The sequence below is a fragment of the Schistocerca nitens genome, chromosome 5 (genome assembly GCF_023898315.1).
Source record: "Schistocerca nitens isolate TAMUIC-IGC-003100 chromosome 5, iqSchNite1.1, whole genome shotgun sequence".
Lineage (NCBI taxonomy): Eukaryota > Metazoa > Arthropoda > Insecta > Orthoptera > Acrididae > Schistocerca > Schistocerca nitens.
The window spans coordinates 189,485,845-189,512,255 of NC_064618.1; the positions used below are offsets into that span (position 1 = coordinate 189,485,845).

The 26,411-nt window shown below is 43.0% G+C and overlaps 1 protein-coding gene across 1 annotated transcript in view; it reads right to left on the reverse strand.

The window, feature by feature from the left end:
- The window catches only part of LOC126260336 (putative gustatory receptor 28b), a 45,814-nt gene extending 24,134 nt beyond the window's left edge, over positions 1-21,680 (reverse strand). The window contains exon 1 of the mRNA XM_049957661.1: positions 21,474-21,680. Coding sequence (XP_049813618.1) covers positions 21,474-21,680 — 207 coding nt within the window. The remainder of the gene's footprint in view (positions 1-21,473) is intronic.
- Between the last annotated feature and the right edge of the window lie 4,731 nt (positions 21,681-26,411).

A 26,411-nucleotide genomic window follows, 5' to 3' on the forward strand; every position in this document is an offset into this window, starting at 1 on the left:
TATTTGAAAATGCCATTAAAAAGCTCTGAAATGAAAGTTGTTGAATTAATTTCATAGTATCACGACACATCGGGACTAGAATCTATAAGTATTATGTTGTTGTGGGCTCGTGGTCGCATTACAGAAATCTGCATTTCCCGAGATATTAGACATGAAGTGATATGAGGAATAATTGTTTACAAGAAGGGTCAAGAGAAAGAACGTCGGTTGTGGAAATTTGGTATGGAATCAATTAGGGTGGACAAAGTTTGGATTATGCTGTCATTAGGAAGAAACCGAAGGTAGACATGGTTACCACTCACTGGGTATTTTAATGGTCTGGGATGGTGAGATGGTTGAACCTGCCCTGGAAAAGAACTCACTCCCCTTTGGAAAAATCACTTATTTTAATGGACTTCTCCTTCTGTAGCCCACATCACTGCTAGAATAATTCGTCATACTATCCTAACTGTGTCACGTGCTTCATTTTTAATGGCCACTAATATAGTGCACTGTGATTGGCTGTTTTGTTTTCATGACTGGTGTAATGCCACTGTGACATCAGGGGTTCCACCATTTTGATCCGTGACATCATGCAGTCAAAGTCAGCGACATGCAAGATCACATCACAGTAAAGGGGGTGTGACTCATGACCTTGGGGGTACGGTACTGGCATGTAAATGTGCCATCACAATTCGAATTGTTTTGCTTCTGGGAACAATTCTTGTCTTACTGTCATCCGTAAGTCTCAAATAGATTTGCTTATTGCAAGAGTCACATCAGTGATGATGTTTAGGGAAATTTGTTACAATTTGTTTGATGCTTGGGAATGTATTTGAGAACCTAGCTGCCCCTGGCTGTCATTTCATGGCATGTACATTGTCAGCTTCTGGTGTTAGAATTGTATTTGTCATGAAGTTTCCAACTGGCGATGTGTTATAATTATGCTATGATCTGTCGATATCCTGGGCAGTCTGTTACAATTTTGATATAACAGGGGCTATTTATTACAATGTTTGTTGTAAGAACGATGATGCGACAATCTGCTACAATTTTGATGTAAAACAGTGACGCACGTAACAAATCGTTATATTTTGATGATATATGGGACAAATATTAGAATTACGCCATCGAGCGAGATGGTGTAGTGGTTAGTACACTGGATTCGCATTCGGGAGGACAACGGTTCAAACCACGTCCGGCCATTCTGATTTAGGTTTCCTGTGATTTTCCTAAATAGCTTCAGGTAAATGCCGGGATGGTTCCTTTGAAATGGCGCGGCCAACTACCTTCCCCATCCTTCGCTAGTCCGATGGGCCGATGACCTCGCTGTTTTGTCTCATGTGCCGAATCAACCAACCAATCAACAATTATGCCATAACATGTCGAAGAATGGGTCGATTTCTTAAAATTTTTCTATAACAGTAGGTAATTTTTTTTCAGTTCCCGTAACTTGTTACCATTTAGGGAAATCTGTTGCAATTTTGTTTGATGCTTATCTGTAACTAAATAATGAATGAAGGAGAACTAGTAGTTCACACTCACTCTCGTTGTATGGCACATATACACATTGTCAGATTGAGGTATTATATTGCTATCTGAGACCCATTAGACGGCACTTACATTCCTGCTCTGGCACATGCACTGTCAACCTTCTAGTGTCACAATGCTACCAGGGCATGGTACACAGGCTATCGCCATGTACATGTGTAATTATAGTTACTATACCAAGTGACTAACATTACCCCACCTAGTAATACTGAAGCTCAGGGTAGTCACCCAGCCAAGTGACAATAATTTAACTGCCACGATTGTATTAGTTGGGGGAAGGGTAATAGCAGCTATCTTGCTACCTGACTGACTTTTTCCAGTTCTGTTCAGGGTAACTGTAGTCACGATGTGTCAAGTGATTTTACTATCTCAATTTCATTAATTTCATTTGGTGCACAAACATTCACATTGTCCGCTGAACATAATTTCCGCAACTGCATTGGGGGTAATGTTAGTCACAGTATGCGAAATTGCCCTGCAAAGTGAACATCTCCGCTCTACTAGATAGTATCACCATATCAAGTGGTAATCATTGTGCAAATATTATCAAGGATAGCTGTAGTCAGTCTGTTAACCTGACAAAACTGCATCACAGCAATAAGGGGGGCGGGGGATCTGAACTAATGGTAGTCACCTCATCAACAGACTCAATAGTATCCACCATGTATTAACAACGTACAGGGCAGTTTGTTACAATTTTATGCAATTCTAGTGATGTGTAGAGCAATTTCTTTTCCTTTGAAACATAGCGATGTGTGGAGCAATGTTGGGTCAGTTTGCTACAATTTTGCAGTAAAATATTGATGAGTGGGGCTATTTGTTACAATGTTTCTGCAAAATGGCGATCTATGGTCGAAGTCTCACGTAGTTTCCTCTGTGTGACTGTATAATCATTACCAGCAGAAGTGACATGTTTTCTACGGCTACATAAAGTTAATACTCTAATATGTAAATGCTGCAGTGTTTAGGTGACTCTGACAAGTAGCTGAAAGTGCATAGTTGAAAGCAAAGCAATCCTCGTTCATTACCCATGTGAATGTAGATTGTTACTATTCAGCATGGTATTTCATTGCTATGTTATGTACCCTCCACAGTTTGAAAGTGTTAGCTGTCAGGCATTGTCAGCAAAATGTGACAAATACCTCGTACTGCAAAATAAAATTACTATCCTACGTTGGAGGTCACTACAACGTTTCGGTTTTATCCGATCGACAACGAGTTTTTCGCGAATAATACATGCAATTTAGATGTTGGAAAGTCATTGTTTACTTTGGTGCTATGACCAGACTGTTCTCGTCAACAACTGCACATTAACATGTAGGTTCGCGCGGTCTAACGCACTGCTTTCCGGGCGGGAAGGTGTGCCGGTCCCCGGCACGAATTCCCCCGTTGGATCAGTGTCGAGGTCCGGTGTGCCAGCCGGTCTGTGGATGGTTTTTAAGGCGGTTTTCCGTCTGCCTCGGCGAATGCGGGCTGGTTCCCCTTATTCCACCTCAGTTACACTATGTCGACTATTGCTACGCAACATTGTCTACACGTACGCGTACACCATAATTACTCTACCACGCTAACATTGGGTTTACACACGTCTTCTGTGAGACATTCCCCAGGGTCCATTGGGCCCGAACCGCACAATAACCCTGGGTTCGGTGTGGGGAGGTGGTGGGGTGAGTGGACTGCTGCAACCTGTTGTGGGGTTGTGAACCACCGAGGGCTACGACGGTGACGAAGCCTCTCCGTCGTTTCTAGGTCCCCACTTCAATACAATACAATACAATACAACCTATAAGCTAAATCAGCACTACTGCCATGTTTTTTATGATGCATAACATTTTTTTAGGTTTCGTTAAACAGCACAAGCAATTTTGGTTTCTTTAATGCTTGACACAAAATTCGACCAAAGCTCACTGCTGAGCACTATTTAACCTGCGAGTTTGATCAGTACTACTCTTATGCCGGTCATCTGTACTTTTGTTTAAATGTTACAGTGAGGCTCCACTACAACATTACTAGTATTTGTGTTGTGTACCCGAAATCTTCCTTATTTTGATAAATAATATTTCAGTACAAAGATCGAATTTTTATTCATGATCAGAGATCTGTAACTCTACTTCCTTATTGTGATACGCAATATTCTTGAATATTTATGTATTTCGAAAAATAATTGTATTGTGGTTCAAGGAATGTATCTTTGAACTACTGAACTTTTATCTCTGCGTGGAAGCTTGCTCCATCAGTGTCTTTGGCGTGTTTTGCATTCGTAGTTTGTGCGTTAGGAAGCTTTACCTACGTATTTCGGAAATTTGTATTTAGTTCATATAGCGCAGTCAGCATCTCGTCAAAACATATCACATTTAGTGCAATTTTTGTGTTAAAGCGTCAGAAAATGTGCAGTAGTTGGATAACCATGGCACTTCATGTACGGTAGAAGTGGAATGTAACGGAAAAGAAATTACCTAGCCATCGACATCGATTAAAATTTTATGTGATGTAATGCGATGCATAAACTTCTTCCCTATATTCAACCTCTGAAACTGTGCCTGGTGAGGCGGAGCATCACTGAAAAGATTGTAAAAACAACAATACGATCTTTGTACCACGAATAATGTAGCTACAGTTATGGCTAAGATGGAAATGCCAATATCTTCACTTACTTTGACAATTGTTTTAGATGTATAAATACCATTCTAACGCTTTATTTAAGCATTGTGTGTGTAGCTGTTATTTTTTGACATACCTTTTCGACATGGAAACAATGGAAGTTAAAAACTTTATCTATTTTGATGGACATTGAAAGTGAAAATGTGTGTGTGTGTGTGTGTGTGTGTGTGTGTGTGTGTGTGTGTGTGTGTGTGTGTGTGTGTGTGTGTGTGTGTATGTGTGTGTGTGTGGGTGGGTATGTGTGTGCGCGCATGTGTGTGTTGTTACTTTCTTCCACCCTAAAATGGGCCTCTCATGTTTTTACTTTTTTTACATAATCACATTTAGGCGTTGGATAATACGTAACCTACCTGTACAGCAAATTATTTTAGCATAGACACATGTGTGTTGTACAGATATGGATTTTCTAATATATTTATCGTCTTCTTCCCCCATAAAATGGTTTTTGTGAGCTGAAGTATTACTAAAACTCTTCGAAAAAGTCAGGTGATTATAATGCGATATTTGTACCATGAGCAACTTAGCTTTATTTATGGCCAATGTTAGAACGCAAATACCTTTACCTGTTTTGACAAATGTTACAGTCAATTTAGACGTGGAAATATCATTTTCAAACCTGCAACCATGTTTTAGAGGTCAAGGATAAGTTAAAAATTATTGGTATTCTTGCACTAGCTGGCAGTTATAGAACAGTAATTCAGACTACCTGTTCGCTAGTGTGTTTGGCTGTTTCCATAGTATTTTAGCTAACGTGTTTTGCGCAGTTAAATTTTTAGTCATGTTTGGTTTGATACAGAGCCATATTTATGCCTAAAATTAAGTGTCAAGTGCCTGCTTAGGAGTTTTCTTTTAGTCACAAATGATTTGTACTACTATGTAAAGTAACAATTACAGACATAGACGAAATTTGCTGATAAGGCAGTACAGTATTTGACATAAACATTTTTAGGGAAGTACTAAACAGAGAGATGAAATTAACTGATGAGGCAGAATTTTAGATACATAAGTGCAGTTTATTGTGCTAAACTGTCGTAAAATATAACATTGGTGAAAAAGCGTGTTAGCACAGCTACATATGAGGTCAAATGCAATGAAAAGCTGTATGAAACAGTCAGTAATACTGATAATATTTTTCTAAAGTAGAACACGGATCATTATCTTCTTGCTCACTACATTAGTACTTAATGAGTTGAAGCACTGGTTGAAGTATTACTGAAAATATTCTGAAAAGTCAGGCAATCATAGTTCCATTTTTGTGCCATGAGCAGCAAAGCTTACAGTAAAACGACACCCATTATGTAACTTTTATCCTGTGTGGGCATATCTGAGATATAAATTACTGACGAGACAGTACAGTATTTCATTAGAAAGAGTTATGGAAATACAAAACATACAAAACAGAGAGAGAGATAAATTCAGTAATGAGGCAGTACACACACACACACACACACACACATATATATATATATATATATATATATATATATATATATATATATATATGTGTGTGTGTGTGTGTGTGTGTGTGTGTGTGTGTGTGTGTGTGTGTGTGTGTGTATTTATTTGACAGTTCATTGTGCCTTACAGCAAGACTGAAAATTAACTGAACTGACCCCTTTAAGGAGTGTACTTAACGTACAAGTTAATTCAATAGGATCAAATTACAGAAGTATTATCAGCAATAATTTTTAGAAGTAAACAAATACTTTTGAACCTGGTAAAAATTACTACTGTTCGAATAATTTTGAACAAGGTCAAGCTTGCAGGTCTGGCCCTAGAAGTTGATTAGCTGTTTCGCTTTAATCGCTAATATAAGTCATAGAAATAGGTGGAATGGCTTGCGATGGCAGAGAAAAGATGTGGCGTGGGTTGTGATGTCATGATGACAACGTGGTAGATAAGGGGGGACGTGGTCTATAACGTACAGGACATGGCACTGTCATACACGAAGTCACATATTTTGGAAGAAGTATGTCAGGTCTCCCATAAACCATCTACTTATATGCATATTACATTCGAGTTTAAGATACGAGGATGACCGTTTTAGAGGGTCGAAACCGCTAAACTAATAACATAAATCTGATTGTACTGTTCAAGATATAGTAATTGCATGAAAGATTCTCGAGCATATCGTTGGAAGGAGGTGTCAAAACCACACAATGTTTCTGTGAGGTAGCTGCTCATCTTCAGCAGATGCTACTGTTACAAGCTGTTGTCGTTCGCCAATTAATAAGTAGTTTCACTAGAAAAGTACAGCCATAAGGCTGTAACTCCTTAGGAGCCATGTTGGCATCCAAAGACCAATTCGGAGAACTGAGCCACTTACTATGAAAGCACAGTGGAGGAAAGCCCAGTCATAAGCTACAGACACTAGTACATGCAATTAGGAAGGTTTTCATGTCTGGGTTAGTTGCCCAGGCTTCGATTCCCCATCGATTTGATCTCATGGATTCCGTTTACCTGTGTCTAATGATGCCTTAATTCCATGGCGCTAGTTTCCATACTTTGCTGAGCTGAAATCTACTCCATCGTTTAGTCAATAAAGAAACAGTTAAAATACATATAGGTAACATAACGGTGAGAGAATGGAGGAAGAGAGCACATTAGTGATGGTAGCCACTTTCCATAATAGGCTAGTGCGACACTGCGGTATGGTTCCTGCTTACCACCACAGCCCACCTGTCATTTGGCGAGCAGCTTGTTACCTAAATCAGCGACACATCTAGCGTGCATGATGTTTGTGGCAGCCAAATCACAAGACAACCGCTTTTTTTCGTTTATAAATACTGGTTGCCCTGCCCGGCTGGCCGTGGAGTAGGAAAGTTATCCACCGTAGTGCTGGCTCGTGTCGTGCGGCTCTACTATGGCACCGTCATCCTCAGAAGACTGCCTGCCAGGAGTCAAGGGTCGCAGTATTAGGAGAGCTACATCATCGGTCCAATTAAGCTTTTCACTTGTAAAATGTAAAATACTTAAAAATTGGGAATTTAATACAGCAATCTCTTACATAAAACAATGCCGTGTATGATCTCCCAAAACTCTGCAAACATGTCAGATTATGCAGAAGTAAAAAGAGTTGGTTTTTCAGTAAGTCTAAAAATTTTCTTACAGTACGGGCCAGTGACTCTATAGGAAGATTTCAGGCTTTATTGATAAACTACATTACACAAATTAAGAAAACTACACTACTGGCCATTAAAATAGCTACAGCAAGAAGATATGCAGATGATAAACGGGTATTCATTGGACGAATATATTGTACTAGAACTGACTAGTGATCAATTTGGGGGCATAGATCCTGAGAAATCAGTACTCAGAACAACCACGTCTGGCCGTAATAACGGCCTTGATACGCCTAGGCATTGAGTCAGACAGAGCTTGGATAGCATGTACAGGTACAGCTGCCCATGCAGCTTCAACACAATACCACAGTTCATCAAGAGCTGTGACTGGCGTATGGTGATGAGCCAGTTGCTCGGCCACCATTGACCAGACGTTTTCAATTGGTGAGAGATCTGGAAAATGTGCTGGGTAGGGCAGCAGTCGAACATTTTCTGTATACTGAAGCGACCATCATGATGCTGTAAACAGAACCTGGATTCATCCGGAAAAGGACGTTTTTCCATTCGTGCATCCAGGTTCGTCGTTGAGTACACCATCGCAGGCGCTCCTGCTGTGATGCAGCGTCAAGGGTAACCGCAGCCATGTCCTCCGAGCTGATAGTCCGTGCTGCTGCATACGTCGTCGAACTGTTCGTGCAGATGGTTGTTGTCTTGCAAACGTCCCCATCTGTTGACTCTGGGATCGAGACGTGGCTACACGATCCTTTACAAAAAAAAAAAAAAAAAAAAAAATTGGTTCAAATGGTTCTGAGCACTATGGGACTTAACATCTATGGTCATCAGTCCCCTAGAACTTAGAACTACTTAAACCTAACTAACCTAAGGACGTCACACAACACCCAGTCATCACGAGGCAGAGAAAATCCTTGACCCCGCCGGGAATCGAAACCGAGAACCCAGGCGTAGGAAGCGAGAACGCTACCGCACGACCAGTTCCTTTACAACCATGCGGATAAGATGGCTACCATCCCGACTGCTAGTGCTACGAGGCCGTTGGGATCCAGCACGGCGTTCCGTATTACCTTCCTGAACCCACCGATTCCATATTCTGCTAACAGTTATAGGATCTCGAACAACGCGAGCAGCAATGTCACGATACGATAAACCGCAGTCGCGATAGGCTACAACCCGACCTTTATCAAGGTCGGAAACGTGATGGTACGCATTTCTCCTCCTTACACGAGGCATCACAACAACGTTTCATCAGGCAACGCCGATCAACTGCTGTTTGTGTCTGCGAAATCCGTTGGAAACTTTGCTCATGTCAGCACGTTGTAGGTGTCGCCACCGGCGCCAGCCTTGCTGTGAATGCTCTGAAAAGCTAATCATTTGCATATCAGAGCATCTTCTTCCAGTCGGTTAAATTTCGCGTCTGTGGCACGTCATCTTCGTGGTGTAGCAATTTTAATGGTCAATAGTGTATTAAACACAATATTATAAGAACGAAATTCATTAATTTGAAAAACTATTCTTGGGTTATCACAATGATCACAAAAAGTAGTCTACACATCCAACATGTGCCCACTCCTTACATTTATGTGCATTGTACGCATTGCTCTTTAAACGATTCCGTTGTTAGTGCGTCCCCATAAATTTCCAGCATCTTTTGACGCTTCCTGTTGTTGCATCACTAACGGAACTCCTTACTCGTTTGCTTCTGATTTTTCTTTTTGAGGGCCTGAGCTGTCTTCAAATCTCTTTGTGACTTCCTTTTCTCTGCTTTTTGTCTTTTATTGGATCACCTATAGTAGTACTTGAAACACGAAAAGACTCATCTGCCAGACCTGCTGTCGTTTTTAGATATTACTTCATTGATTGCCAGCCTCGTATTCTTTCCAGTACATCTTCGTTTCATTGTCCCCTAATTTCAACCATTTCACTTTGAAAAAACAAGCGAAACAGTTATTACGAGGGCAGTTCAATAAGTAATGCAACACATTTTTTTTTGTCGGCCAATTTTGGTTGAAAAAACCGGAAATTTCTTGTGGAATATTTTCAAACATTCCCGCTTCGTCTCGTATAGTTTCATTGACTTCCGACAGGTGGCAGCGCTGAACGGAGCTGTTAAAATGGCGTCTGTAACGGATGTGCATTGCACACAACGGGCAGTGATCGAGTTTCTTTTGGCGGAAAACCAGGGCATCTCAGATATTCATAGGCGCTTGCAGAATGTCTACGGTGATCTGGCAGTGGGCAAAAGCACGGTGAGTCGTTGGGCAAAGCGTGTGTCATCATCGCCGCAAGGTCAAGCAAGACTGTCTGATCTCCCGCGTGCGGGCCGGCCGTGCACAGCTGTGACTCCTGCAATGGCGGAGCGTGCGAACACACTCGTTCGAGATGATCGACGGATCACCATCAAATAACTCAGTGCTCAACTTGGCATCTCTGTTGGTAGTGCTGTCACAATTTTTCACCAGTTGGGATATTCAAAGGTTTGTTCCCGCTGGGTCCCTCGTTGTCTAACCGAACACCATAAAGAGCAAAGGAGATCTGTGCGGAATTGCTTGCTCGTCATGTGGCTGAGGGTGACAATTACTTGTCAAAGATTGTTACAGGCGACGAAACATGGGTTCATCACTTCGAACCTGAAACAAAACGGCAATCAATGGAGTGGCGCCACACCCACTCCCTTACCAAGAAAAAGTTTAAAGCCATACCCTCAGCCGGTAAAGTCATGGTTACAGTCTTCTGGGACGCTGAAGGGGTTATTCTGTTCGATGTCCTTCCCCATGGTCAAACGATCAACTATGAAGTGTATTGTGCTACTCTTCAGAAATTGAAGAAACGACTTCAGCGTGTCCGTAGGCACAAAAATCAGAACGAATTTCTCTTTCTTCATGACAACGCAAGACCTCACACAAGTCTTCGCACCCAAGAGGAGCTCAAAAAACTTCAGTGGACTGTTCTTCCTCATGCACCCTACAGCCCCGATCTCGCACCGTCGGATTTCCATATGTTTGGCCCAATGTAGGACGCAATCCGTGGGACGCACTACGCGGATGATGAAGAAGTTGTTGATGCAGTACGACGTTGGCTCCGACATCGACCAGTGGAATGGTACCGTGCAGGCATATAGGCCCTCATTTCAAGGTGGCGTAAGGCCGTAGCATTGAATTGAGATTACGTTGAAAAATAGTGTTGTGTAGCTAAAAGATTGGGTAATAACCTGGTGTATTTCAATGCTGAATAAAACAACCCCTGTTTCAGAAAAAAAATGTGTTGCATTACTTATTGAACTGCCCTCGTATTATTTTTCCGCTAACATTCTGCCTGGTCGGTACTGGAAGACAAGTGGCTAATCGGTACAGAACGACAATAATGCAATAAAAGCGATACCGATTCCGTATTGTTTAACATCCGATCTCTTGATAGTTTTACGGCTACAGTTAAAATGAAGTAAAAATAAATTCAGTTACTCACCTCGTAAACTTGTACCACAGTTTTGAAAATAACTTCTTGTGCGGTCCTCTCACACAGACAAGATTGAACACTGACAACGCACAAGCAACTGAAAGCTGGACAAAATTCCTGACGTATCGTCAGTGGGATCATGGCTTCCTTCAGCTCACCTGTTGTGTGGTGGCACCAAGTACCAGAAAAGAGAACTAGTAATGGCCGGTACTGTTAGACGGTCACCGTTGTAAGATTCTCCACTAATAGGCTGAAAATCAAACTGAGGCCCTCCCTGCCACCGAAGAACTGGGCATCTCCCAGTACCAGACTCTGCAAGACTGCCGCATGTCCAGGGTTACCCAAATATCTCTTCTGCCTCAGATCTGAAAAACTGCCACCCAGCCAGCTTCACCCACGACTAAGCCAGCCAGGCCACTTCGTACCACAATCGGACCAGCACCGCCGGCAGCCCAAGTGTGCAGACGGTATGACGTCCTTGCACTGGCGTGCTGACTAATAACTAGCAACAACCAACTGTGTTACCACTACTTTTCGCGCACGACGGCCGCCACCTCTGGGTACAAGCCATCAGCAGTCACTCTTGGGGGAAATCGGTAATGGCTGACAACGAGCTACTTTTGACTCAGTCCTAGTCAGCAACCATCACCAGGAAACGCCCATACCTGTTAAGCGGCCCAGGATTTCAGCTCAGCAAGTAATGAGAATCAGCACTGGTGGCATTAATCATACGTCAGATTCAGGAAGAACCGAAACTAGGGCATCTATGCCCGACTCGAAATCAAGCTAAAAAAACGTACCAATTGGTGAGTCACAACAGCCAGCCTGTCACACAAAATCGTAATGTTAGTCATAAGAAAATTTTAAAAAATCGACGATACCTAGGCTGTAGGACCAAACTGAAGGTTTACTAGGCACCATGCGCTGGGATACACAAACCTGGTTATGATCTCGTGGCCAGCTAGGTTGGAGAGCTTTAGGCGTACCTGAAGTTGACCTTCAACTATCCTGTACAAGTATTGTACAGCACCATCTGATGGAACAGTCGAGAACCTTTAAAGCATAACAATGATTTTCTCTCGCAGTTCAAATAAGTTTATCAAATTAATTGCATTAAAACACTGTGCCATTGTTCCGTCTCGATGGCCACTTAATTACTTCGTATTCACCCTGTTAACTGTAAAACGACTGGTCAAATTCAGCACCATAGGCTCTGTATTGCAAAGTGTTATTAGTATCAGAAACACTTGAGAATGACTTGTAAGACAGAAACTGACCAACACTACGAAACGTAATGAAGTAAATACTTGTTAATTAAGCAACAGCCGACGTGTAACCCTAAAATTATCCTTTATCGAATTCACGATTGTGGTGTGCTACATGAAAAAAAAGATCATTTCTGGATTAAATTGAAGATACTACGGCCTACATACCTTCCCATTCTGCAGCACTGTGTCGAGGAGATGTCCCTTGGGGTGAAACACCGCCTGCAACCGAGGCAGTGGTCGCTCAGTTCCAGCTGAATCCATTCGCCGCCTGAGTGCCCTCAGACGCTCATTGATCACTCGAAAACGCCTCTTTAGCAAAAGTACTAAGTTGAAGAACTGTGTGTCGGAAACCCCGTTAACTACATAAAACGGATAAGGTGCAGCGAAATAGAACATGTCAAAGTGCTTCAAAGACTTCTTCCAGGACCAAGCGTCGAAAGTGAATATTAACAAGTAAATCGAGACCAGAAGTGATACTTCAATAAGTGAAAATATAAAAATTCTCTCGCATTCTTCCTTCGGATCAGTCATTAATATGACGTCGACTTCGATCATCTTTTTGAAGATGTGCTTCACGATGCTGTGATTGCAGAGGAACCACTTTCCCAAAATCAATAAACCGGACGAAGTTAGAAACAGGACCTCAATCAAATCGTTCATCACCACGGTGGGAATGAAATGTGTCGACTGTTGTCGTTCCGTGACCGCCAGGACGCCGAGGGTGAGCGCAGCTGCTACCAGCACGAGCGAGTAAGTCCTTTCCAAGAAGCAAGTGGTGAACGTCGTCGAGGTGGGATCGAGGGAAAACGGAGCGAGACCGAACGGCTTGCTCACATAATAAAGAGGTCTTATAGCCGCGAACCACTTGGATGAGTCCATTTCGAATCGTTTGTATTGGGGAAATTTTGGATCGATCTTCATTTAATTACGGTCGAACTATCTGCAGTTATGCGAAACATGATGAAGCAGGATAATATGACAAATATTAATAGAAAAGTTTTAAAAAATTTCGGTCATTCTGGGGGACTACCAAGGTGAAACGACTGCAGCGGTCCGAAGTGCGAGGGCCAGCAAGTGGAACTACGTGTCGAGACACGTACCTTCGGAATCTACATGCGGTGAAAAACGTTTCAAATAGATTGTAGTAACTCATCCAATATCGCTGATGTTCCTAAACATCATGCGGGGTGTAGAATTTGCTGTGAGAGAAAATATGTCAGTTCCAACCGTCTTTTTGACTGACTGTCGATCGATAACATTTGCAGACATAACAGGCTTTGCAGAGAAAGAAGGCTCATCCTAGCTCTCCAGCAAAATATCAACAAAAGAGATATTTTTGTATAGTAATGCCATATATACTAGATGACATGCGTTACCACTGAACGTCTCAAACTTTTTAATTACGGTAAAATGTCATAAAAATAGGTCACGGAGTAAATATGATTTTCACCCGTCACTTAACAAGGCTATGTCTCTCTGTGTTATTTACATTTTAATGGGTACTTAAATACTATTATCGTCAATAACAGACGAAATACTCGTTATTTCAACCTTGCGGGATACAAATCATGCTGATTAGATACAAATTTTACTCATCCTGTGACGATAATGTTAATTTTAGTAGTTGCACCTTCGTCCCGGGAACGTAAATGTTGTCTTTCCCATGCACATTTCAGATTAGTAAACGAGAACTGGAATGTCAAACGCTCTCCTCTGAAATAGGAGCATAGTGTCATGGTCATGAGTCATCACTTTCGGATTACCATCATGTTTATCCCCGCTTTTGCACTATGCTTTCGAGTAATGATCTTTCTCAAAGTGATTTTTTCAAGGCAATGATACCATACGCTAAATTTTCTACTTCCATTGTATGCTTCCGGTTATTGTTTCATTGTCTTCAATGAAGCGTAGTGAGCACGTTTTCTGATTATTTATACGCTTGTCGTAAATTTCTATTAAAGCGATATTGTTCGCTTGATACGAAAACATACCTTTACTTCAGCAAATGAACTACGCGTTGTCATAAATAGAATTTCCAATTTTCTCGCAAAATTACGAAAAATTGTATCCCAGGACAATGATACCATGCGTTGTTAACTTCACCGTCATGTCAGACCGGTTGAAGTCCTGTCATCTCTAGCTGCAGGCGGCATTGACTAATACTGTAGTGCACTGCTCATGTGACGAAGTAACAATTCTGTTAATTTCATTTGTAGACAACGGCCTTTCTGCAGCGGTAACACTGGTTCCCGACAGATCACCGAAGTTAAGCACAGTGGGGTTGGGCTAGCACTTGGGTGACCATCCTGTCTGAAGAGCGCTGTTCAAATGGCTCTGAGCACTATGCGACTTAACTTCTGGGGTCAACTTAGAACCAATTAAAACTAACTAACCTAAGGACATCACACACATCCATGCCCGAGGCAGGATTCGAACCAGCGACCGTAGCGGTCACGCGGGTCCAGACAAGCGCCTAGAAGCGCACGGCCACACCGACCGGCCTGACGATCTCTGTTGGCAAGCGGAGTGCACTCATCGCTTGTGAGGCAAACTGAGGAGCTAATTGACTGAGAAGTAGCGGCTCCCGTCTCGGAAACTGACAGACGGCCGGGAGAGCGGTGTGCTGACTACATACCCCTCCATATCCGCATCCAATGACGCCTATGGCCTGAGGATGACATAGCGGCCGGTCGGTAAAGTTGGGCCTTCATGGCCTGTTCGGGAAAAGTTTAGTTTAGATTAGTTTTTAGTTTCATTTGTAGGAACATTATAATTCCCAATTAGAATATTATAATTTTGAAATTTGTTTAAATAGGTTTCAACCGACTTGTAATCCAAGAGATGTTAAGTTTTAACAACGTTTTAGCGGAATATATTATAGCAGTTGACCACACAATATATTGCACGTATTATCATTAAATCAATTAGTAATTTACTGTTACCAAATTTATTCATTGTTGCTCAGATACTACTTTGTGATATATTCCTTCTGTCAAATCTCTCAGCATGTCCAGTCGTTTCTCTCTCTGCTTTTTTTGCCTTCTGTTTTTGTTTCAGTGGCAGACATTACAAACGGTTTTTTTCTTTAGACTGTGCCCACACGTTACGATTTTTTTATTTATAATATACTAATGATGAGTTACTGTTTCTCTTTTTTCCTTTTTGGTCATTCGTTGGATCTCATCCTGTTGGCCTTCAGATAGGTGACTCGTTCGAGCCAGCTCTTCGCTATAGTCTGTCCTGTGCATGTGTCTTAATTTCTACATTTATAATTGCATCCTACATCTATTTGAAACAGCACATAATATAATACAGGCGTTGATACCTCCATAACTTCTACCCGACACTTCCCACCAGTACCAAACTGTCCCTTGCCGCCAGACTACATGGGATGGAAAAAAATAGAAACATCAAAAACACAACACATTACTATACCTAAGACGATGTGGGGAAAAAGCAGGTATTCAAAAAGATTTCCAGTCGTCTACGAGGTGCGACAATAAAGTAATGAGACTGATGTGAAAAAAATTTTGCTTGCCATCTTAGTCCAGTTTAGTGTTGTCTCCTTCAAAGTAGTTCCCTTCTGATTGCACACACTTTTTCCAGCGCTTCTGCCGTTGACGGTAACATTTCTGGAACTCAACTTCTGTAATATCCTTCAAGACTCTCGTCACAGATTTTTGGACAGATTGTGTTGTTTGAAAATGGTGTACCTTGACCGCTGTTTTGACTCTTGGAAATAGAAAAAGGTCGCCCAGAGCGATATCTGGTGAATAAGGTTGCTGTGGTAGTACTGAAATTTGTTTTGAGGTTAAAAATTGCTGTACTGACAGAGCAGTATGGGATGGTGCATTATTGTGATGCAGTATCCAGTTATTATGAGACGAACTGTTTCTCGATTGATGTTCACTTCTTCTGCAACAATTTTCACGGATAATCTTCGATCAGATCGTACGAGTTGACGCAGCCTGGCCAAGTTGACATCCGTCCGTGAGGTAGGTGGTCGTCCACCGTGGTCTTAATCTTTAACATTCGCTCTGCCTTCACTACACATTTTATGCCAACGAAAAACTTGATCTCTTAACGTAATCTCCTCTCCAAAAGCCTTCTGAAGCTTAATGTAAGTGGTCATCGCGTTTTCACCCAATTTAACGCAAAAAGAAATGGCATTTCGTTGCGCAATGTTATGCGGTTCCATTTCCGTGACGAGAGACACAAACATGTGTTAACGTATTACAGCACAACTCACGACTGTGCAGTTGCTTCGATGCGCCGCTTGGACTAGAAGCAGCTTATAGACCAAGGTCAAAGATATTATATCTACGCAAGCCTGCAGGGTTGCCGCATCTTGCAAAGAAAATCAGTCTCACTACTTTATTGTCGCACCTCGTATAAATGGGTAAAAACATGTTCTGTGTGGTTGTCAAGGGAGTTCTATAGCATTCTTGGAAAAACAGAGACAAGGTTAGGAAGCAATGATGAGTAGTCGGAGCAGCCGAAGTGCAATGACGCTCCTCAAACAGGACCTGTTGGGGCAACAGGCACTTCAGCTAAGAGAAGATGGTGATGCACTTTGTTGGACACACGGAAACTGCAAGCTAACCACCAATTTTCAGTAAACATTGGAACACTAAAAGCCTGTCCTGTTTCACAGAATCAAGTTAGAGGAATTTCAGTGAACAGCGGGAGTAGGCTACTGATCGTTACTTGTGTCTTGTACTGTACGACACGTGGCGCGTGATTGATAGTGAATTACTTCAATGTTGATGATTTATGATTTATACCTAGTGGTCAGTAGTCAGCAGATAGAGTGGCAATTAAGGCACTTGTCTCTGTTAAAGGTCCTTCATAGTGATTTTAGGAAGTATGTGGTATTCCGTTGCTGGGTCTTGGTTTAATACCTCAATAAACAAATTTGTTGGCCAGCAGATCAATCGTGCCAACTCCACAAGAATTACTTATCTGTTGTAACATCCATTCCAGCAAACGAGAGCTCCCCCTTCTCATCTTCTCTATAAAGTTTGACAAAGAGGACAACTAAACCTATTGTGTAATTGACGTCCAGTTTGCACCAGGCAGGTAACACAGAAAACGAAACAAGAAATCAATTGGTGAAGGGAAACTGTTCCGGGATGAAATAGGAGGACGTACGAGTGTGCCTAAATAGCTCGTCCACGTCACTTACAAAGTAATGGGAAATTATGTCCAAAGCGTCTTTCATAGGCACATTCGTAAACAGCGCCACTGCATCAAAATTGACCATAATGTCATCCTCACTAAGGCGTAGACAGTTGATTCTGTTGATAAATTCTGCCGTCTGCGCCTTAGTAAGGATGATATTATGGTCAGTTTTGATGTAATGGCGCTGTTTACGAATGTACCTGTCAAAGACGCTTTGGACCTAATTTCCCAGTACATGGTAAGTGACGTGGTCGAACTATTTAGGCACACTCTTACGTCCTCCTATTTCGTGTACAACGACCAGTATTACGATCAGACAGAAGGCGTAGCAATGGTAGTCCGTTGGTTCCCGCTGTTGCAAACCTCTTCATGGAGAATTTTGAGGATATTGCCATAGATACTGCGCCACTGAAGCCGAAGTGTTTCTTCCGATACATAGACGACACGTTCGTCATTTGGCCACACGGACGCTAGAAACATCTCAATGGTATCAACAGTAACATCCAATTCACCATGAAGGTGGAAAAAGATAATGCATTGCACTTCCTCGACGTCCTAGTCCACGGTAAACTAAATGGGTGCCTTGCCCACAGCATCTACAGAAAGCCCACCCACACAGACCTGTACCTGCACACCACCAGCCATCATCATGTAGCACAGAAGAGCACAGTATTACAAACACTGGTGCATTGTACAAGAGTAATATCAGACGACGATAACCTGCCCCGTGAACTGAGCCACCTACGCAAGGTTTTCAGGAATAACGGCTACAGCGCCCATCAAGTGACAGAAGTGATTTCTGGGAAATATCAGAATAAGACCACCGACGAAGAGCAGGAAAAAAAAAAAAAAAAAAAAACTTGCTTTGCTGCCGGTCTTTGGCTCTGTGTCGGGCGAGATAAGGCGCCTGTTGAAAAGACACAAGATCAAATCAATCTTCAGGCCTCCAGCGAAAATCCGTCAATTACTGAGACCAGTTAGAGACGCAGTAGGTCTCAGAACACCTTGAGTCTACGAAATACCTTGTGAGTGTGGCCCGAACTACATCGGACAAACAGTGCTCACTGTTGAACAACACAGGAAAGAACATGAGAGGTATTATCACCTACACTATCCAGAGAAATCTGCGTTCTACATCTACATCTACATCTACATCCATACTCCGCTAGCCACCTGACGGTGTGTGGCGGAGGGTACCCCGAATACCTCTATCGGTTCTCCCTTTTATTCCAGTTTCGTTCGTGGAAAGAAGGATTGTCTGTATGCTTCTGTTTGGGCTCTAATCTCTCTGATTTTATCCTCATGGTCTCTTCGCGAGATATACGTAGGAGGGAGCAATATACTGCTTGACTCTTCGGTGAAGGTATGTTCTCGAAACTTTAACAAAAGCCCGTGCCGAGCTACTGAGCGTCTCTCCTGCAGAGTCTTCCACTGGAGTTTATCTATCATCTCCGTAACGCTTTCGCGATTGCTAAATGAGCCTGTAACAAAGCACGCTGCTCTCCGTTGGATCCTCTCTATCTCTTCTATCAACCCTATCTGGTACGGATCCCACACTGCTGAGCAGTATTCAAGCAGTGGACGAACAAGCGTACTGTAACCTACTTCCTTTGTTTTCGGATTGCATTTCCTTAGGATTCTTCCAATGAATCTCAGTCTGGCATCTGCTTTACCTACGATCAACTATATGATCATTCCATTTTAAATCACTCCTAATGCTTACTCCCACATAATTTATGGAATTAACTGCTTCCAGTTGCTGACCTGCTATTTTGTAGCTAAATGATAAGGGATCTATCTTTCTATGTATTCGCAGCACATTACACTTTTCTACATTGAGATTGAATTGCCACTCCCTGCACCATGCGTCAATTCGCTGCAGATCCTCCTGCATTTCAGTACAATTTTCCATTGTTACAACTTGGGGAACTGTATCGAACGCCTTGCGGAAGTCAAGAAACACGGCATCTACCTTTGAACCCGTGTCTATGGCACTCTGAGTCTCGTGGACGAATAGCGCGAGCTGGGTTTCACACGACCATCTTTTTCGAAACCCATGCTGATTCCTACAGAGTAGATTTCTAGTCTCCAGAAAAGTCATTATACGCGAACATAATACGTGTTCCAAAATTCTACAACTGATCGACGTTACAGATACAGGTCTATAGTTCTGTACATCTGTTCGACGTCCCTTCTTGAAAACGGGGATGACCTGTGCCCTTTTCCAATCCTTTGGAACTCTACTCTGTGTAAAATCGAACTGGTATCCCATCAGGTCCTGCGGCCTTTCCTCTTTTGAGTGATTTTAATTGTTTCTCTATCCCTCTGTCATCTATTTCGATATCTACCATTTTGTCATCTGTGCGACAATCTAGAGAAGGAACTACAGTGCTGTCTTAATCTGTGAAACAGCTTTGGAAAAAGACATTTAGTATTTCGGCCTTTAGTCTGTCATCCTCTGTTTCAGTACCATCTTGGTCACAGAGTGTCTGGACATTATGTTTTGATCCACCTACGGCTTTGACATAAGACCAAAATTTCTTAGGATTTTCTGCCAAGTCAGTACATAGAACTTTACTTTCGAATTCATTGAACGCCTCTCGCATAGCCCTCCTCACACTACATTTCACTTCGCGTAATTTTTGTTTGTCTGCAAGGCTTTGGCTTTGTTTATGTTTGCTGTGAAGTTCCCTTTGCTTCCGCAGTAGTTTTCTAACTCGGTTGTTGTACCACGGTGGCTCTTTTCCATCTCTTACGATCTTGCTTGGCACATACTCATATAACGCATATTGTACGATGGTTTTGAACTTTGTCCACTGGTCCGCAACACTATCTGTACTTGGGAGCCGGCCGCGGTGGTCTCGCGGTTCTAGGCGCTCATTCCGGAACCGCGCGACTGCTACGGTCTCAGGTTCGAATCCTGCCTCGGGTATGGATGTGTGTGATGTCCTTAGGTTAGTTAGGTTTAAGTAGTTCTAAGTTCTAGGGGACTGATGACCACAGATGTTAAGTCCCATAGTGCTCAGAGCCATTTTTTTGTACTTGGGACAAAACTTTTGTGTTGAGCCGTCAGGTACTCTGAAATCTGCTTTTTGTCACTTTTGCTAATCAGAAAAATCTTCCTACCTTTTTTAATATTTCTATTTACGGCTGAAATCATCGATGCAGTAACCGGTTTGTGATAGCTGATTCCCTGTTCTGCGTTAACTGTTTCAAATAGTTCGGGGCTGTTTGTCACCAGAAGGTCTAATATGTTATCGCCACGAGTCGGTTCTCTGTTAAACTGCTCAAGGTAGTTTTCAGATAAAGCACTTAAAAAATTTCACTCGATTCTTTGTCCCTGCCACCCGTTATGAACGTTTGAGTCTCCCAGTCTATATCCGGCAAATTAAAATCTCCACCGAGAACTATAACGTGGTGGGGAAATCTACTCGAAATATTTTCCAAATTATCCTTCAGGTGTTCAGCCACAACAGCTGCTGAGCCAGTGGGCCTATAGAGACATCCAATTACAATGTCTGAGCCTGCTTTAACAGTGACCTTCACCCAATTTATTTCACATTTCGTATCTCCGTCAATATCCTTCGATACTATTGCACTTCTTATCGCTATGAACACGCCTCCTCCTTCACTGTCCAGCCTGTCTCTGCGTTAGCTGAGCATGCGTTAGAAAACGGTCACCACATAAAATTTGACGATACCTGTCGTGACTCGCACTAACGGCTTCTGGGACTTTAATAATGGAAGCTATTTAAACAAAAATTACAGCAAACACCCTGAATAGAGACGGTGGCTTGTAGTTCAGTGCTGCGTGGGATCCAGTGATCGCGCGGTTGAAGAGGGCACACCGAACGCCGACTCAAAACATGCCCATATATGGCAATGTCACGGGCACCAGTGACGTCACAGCCGCCAGCTAGCGTATATAAGTGCTCACCAACAGCCCAATGGCAGCCATATCACTTGACAATGGCCAAGGAGTGCTTGGCCGAAAGCTCGTGTAGCTTTAAGCAATTGAAGCGGTTGGAAACCCGAGAACATTTAATGTAATCCGTATAAAGTTCCACAATTTGAGAAATTTCCAGACTGCAAATGAAAAGTTCTAAGACCTCCTGTTCTGGAACATCCACTCTGTGACCAGTGCTGCCTCCATCCATTAGCGAAATTGTCAGCGGTACATGGAGCACCGCGCGTATTACAACTGTATGAGAGGAGCAATCTACTGCGAGCATGAAACGCAGAGGAACTCTCCGTCACGTCGTTATCCGTGGCTCTCGCTTAGTAGGTCACCCAGACAGACAGGGCAGGGCGTGCGCTGCGAGACGTCTTTAACTTCGCAGGGCCCTGCCCGGATCTGCGCTGTGATGGATGCCGCCCGCACCGCAGACGCACCGGGGGCGACGGTGAGGGGGATGGATGGGGGCCGTTTCTCATGCAAATCCTCGCCCGCCTTACCAGCCGTCAGCTGCTCGGCTATCACGACTTCCCAGTCCGATATGCAAGACATTTTCTGCTGCGATTTCTGAAGCCGGAGGCTGTCTTTTTAAGAATAAATACCCGGAAGATCTCGAAGGCGACCCACAGACAGCGACAGCCGTGCTGCGTGATGTAAGAGGAGCTGCTTTATAATGCCACTGTGTGATACGTCTTCAAGTAGTATATTCACGGTAACATCCAGAGCATGAAGAAGCTTAAAATATTAACTTAACGACAGTTTCACGTTATTTATTGCTTTACCGTATCGACTGAAAGTAATCCATAGGAAGCGGAAAGTACTGAGTAGCAGCAAAATGAAATATCGACAAGCTCTGCATCAAAGAGGGGAGCCACATCCATGGGTATTATAAAAATAAATTTGATAATGTATGTACGCCTGTGTTTGTTTATAAGTATGTTCCACATTTCCTCCTAAACAAATGACTCGATTTCAGCCAACCTTGGTACACATATCACTTACCTCCTGAAAAGAATCAGGTATCTCTAAAACGGGTGCGAATGTGGGTGGAGAAGAGTGTGTGCCCACGACGCGCCAATAGCCAGATTTTATTCATCCTGTACTTCAGAATCAGAGCAGTTAGTGACTTGTAACAGATATTACACATTATTTAAAAGCCTTACGAAACTTTTGCCAGCTGACAATCCACACAAAGTGATTAAAGGAAGAAAGCTCATCGCTTACTACATTTTTTCCCGCACGTGCAGTAAAACTGCAGCATCAGGCACGACCTTTTAATATATTTTTTCGTCGCTAGTAGCTGTAAACGCGACACATTTCGCTGACAGTATTCACATATATCACTCAATGCACATGCAACATTATATCACCGCACGACACATATATAATAAGACTTTAATTTTTTTTAATCCATCAGTCTTGTGAGTGGTTTGATGCGGCCGCCATGAATTTCTGGCCTGTGCCGGCTTCTTCATCGCAGAGTACCAATTGCAACGTACGTTCTCATACATTGGCTGAGTATATTCTAATCTCTCTTTTCCTCTACAGTTTTAACCTTCTTCCAGTACCGTGGAAGTTATTCCCTCGCATCTTAACACATATCCTATCAGTCTGGCCCTTGATCTTGTTAATGTTTTCCATATATTCTTTTCCTCTCCTATTTTCCTCATTCCTTATATTCCTAGCCCACCTAATTTTCGACATTCTTCAGTAAAGCACATCTTAAATGTTTCGATTCGTTTCTTTCGTCGTTTCTACACAGTCCATGTTTCACTACCATACGGTGCTGTGCTCCAAACGTAATTTCTCAGAAATTTCTTCCTCAAATTAAGACCTCTATTTGGTACTAGCTGAATTCCCTCGATCAGGAATGCCGTTTTTGCCTGATTTTTATTTGCTCCCCGCTCCATCCGTCACGGGTTATTTTACCGCCTAGGTAGCAGAATTCCTTAACTTCATCTACATCAATCCTAATATTAAGTTTCACGCATTTCTCATTTCTGTTACTTCTCATTACTTTCGTATTTCTTCGATTTACTCTCAATCCATAGTCTGTATTTGTTAGACTGTTCATTTCATTAAGGCGATCCTGTAATTTATCTTTACATTCACTGAGGATAGCCATGTCTTGAGCAAATCCTATCACTGATATCCTTTAACCTTGAATTTTAATTCCTATCTTGTAGCTTTCCTTTATATTCGTAATTGCTTCTTCGCTGAATCAGTAGGGCCGAAAGGCTACGCCCCGTCAAACTCTTTTTAATCCGAGCTCTTCGTTCTTCGCCTCCCATCTTTTCCAATATATCACCCCTGTTTTTCTCTGAATTTACAACTTACTGCACCTTTTTTCATTGTCGAACGTTTTTTCCAGGTTGGTGAGCCCTACGAACGTATCATGATTTTACTTGAGTTTTCTTCCATTCACAAGCTGCGACATGGCCGCAATAACCCGAATATACAATAAATTTCCTTTACTTCACTTGTATGGTCACAAATTTTGCGTCACCAGACTACCGGTTTCGGTCTATAATGACCATCTTCCAATCTGTTTTATAAAAACATTACCAAGTGCAACGTCAAAATCGACTCTCCGGAGTCTTTTCTAAAGCCAAACTAACGAGATACGGAAGTGGGGGAAGGAGATGAAAAGAGAGGAGGGCAGAGGACATGGACATAGAGGGGGAAGGAGGAATGGACTTAGAGGGGATGCGGAGGAGCAAGAGGAAGAGATAGGCTGGAGGGAGGAGGTGGAAAGAGGGGAAAGGGGCAGATGGACCGAGGGGGAGGAAAATATTAGCTAAGAGAACGGAAGGAGTAGACAGAGAGGGTAAAGGAGAGAGGGGGACGGTGGAAACTGTCTTAGAAAGATTATGGACAAGATGGAGAGGAAGCAAGATATTGACATAAGGAGAGGGAGAAGCAGGTGGACGGGAAAAAGCAGATATAAGGGGTAAGAGCAGATGGACGGATAGAACGTGGAGGAGTAGACGGATAGAGAGAGGAAAGGAGAAGATGGACTAAGACATGACTACACATTGTATGTTGACCACCCTACAGCGAGTCCTTCAGAGGAGCTGGCTGGTCCAGACTGCTGTGCACACCGCTACCTATAATACCCAGTAGCACATACTGTTACACTAATGCATGCCTGTATTCGTCGTGGCATACTATCCACAAGTTCATTAAGGCACTGTTGGTCGAGATTGTCCCACTCCTCAACGGCGGTTGGGCGTAGATCCCTCAGAGTGGTTGGTGGGTCACGTCGTCCATAAACAGCCCTTTTCAATCTATCCGCGGCATGTTCGTTGGGGTTCATATCTGGAGAACACGCTGGCCACTCTGGTCGAGCGATGTCGTTACCCTAAAGGAAGTCGTTCAAAAGATGTGCACGATGGGGGTGGGAATTGTCGTCCGTGAAGACGAATGTCTCGCCAGTATGCTGCCGATACGGTTGCACGGAGGATGGTTGCTCGGAGGATGGCATTCACGTATCGTACGCCTTTACGGAACCTTCCATGACCAGCAGCGGCGTACCTCTGCCCCACATAATGCCACCCCAAAACAGCAGGAAAACTCCACCTTGCTGCACTCGCTGGACGGTGTGTCTAAATCATTCAGCCTGACCGAGTTGCCTCCAAACACGTCTCCGACCATTGTCTGGTTGAAGGCATATGCCACACTCATGGGTAAAGAGAACGTGATGCCAATCCTGAGCGATCCATTCGGCATGTTGTTGGGCGCATCTGTACCGCGCTGCATGGTGTAGTGGTTGCAAAGATGGACCTCGCCATCAACGTCTGGAGTGAAGTTGCGCATGATGCAGCCTACTGCACACAGTTTGAGAGGTAACACGACGTCCTGTGGCTGCACGAAAAGCATTATTCAACATGGTGGTGTTGCTGTCAGGGTTACCCCGAGACATAATCCGTAGGTAGCGGTAATCCATCGCAGTAGTAGCCCTTGGGCGGCCTGAGCGAGGCATTCCATCGAGAGTTCCTGTCTCTCTGTATCTCCTGCATGTCAGAACAACATCGCTTTGGTTCACTCCGAGATGCCTGGACACATACCCTGTTGAGAGCCCTTCCTGGCACAAAGTAACACTGCGGACACGATCGAAACGCAGTATTGACCGTCTAGGTATGTTTGAACTACAAACAACACGAGCCGCGTACCTCCTTCCTGTAGGAATAACTGGAACTGATCGGCTGTCGGCCCCCTGCGTCTAATAGGTGCTCCTCATACATAGTTGTTTAGATCTTTGGGCGGGTTTAGTGACATATGTGAACAGTCAAAGGGACTGCGTCTGTATACAGTATCAACAGTTAACATCTATCTTCAGAAGTTCTGGGAACCGGGGTAATGAAAAACAATTTTTTAAGTGCATATATAGCTGGGCAACACAAGGTACGCAGTTAGTCATAGATAAAGGGGAAGAGTTCTACTACCTTGAACTTAGAACAACTCATGACAGCGTATGTTGATTAGTACAAGCAAGGAGAGCATTCCTAACTAAAATAAGTCTACTAGTACTAAATATATACCGAAATGTGAGAAAAATATTTTTCACAATGTATGTCTTTTTCACAGAATCACATGGAAGTATTGCTCGGAATAGGGAGAAACTGAAAAGATGTGATTTGGTGGATTAAGACGCCCTGTGGAATAGAAGGAACTTATAATCAAATGGGGCAGATAATATCGGTAAGTAGGGAAATGGGGGGTGGGGGGGGGGAGGGGGGAAAGTCCAACTAGATGAAGCGATAGTATTATAGGACACATACGTTAAGACAAGAGTAACGAAACTTGTGGGAGCCGTAGAGGGAACACAAATAATTGCCTATGGTTGTTGACAGAAGAGGAAATCATGGCGGCTACTTCAGGTCTGTAAGTGGGCTGCTTCTGTGCTGGCAGCGCTGTGTAGCGCCTTGCATTGGCTCTCTGACTCCGCTTTCTTTGTAAGAGACTCTGTGGCTGGTTGGACTCGTTGTTGGAAGTTAGTCGCCAGCAGTGATGGAAGTACTGTTGGGCAGATGGAGGTGAACAGCCAACTGTGATGGATGTTAGATGTGAGAAGTTAGGAGTGATGGAGGGTAGAGATCTGAAGTGTTAGCGTAGGCTAACGATCGGTACATGTTCGACTTGGAGACTGAATATTATTCATGATTATATACCTTTGTACTAGATGTCAATGACGATTTATGTTCGTGTTTGAACTGGATGTCACATTATTAAGGTAAAAAAATACGTTATTTGGTTTGCAACAAAATCTTTCCTTTCATAACC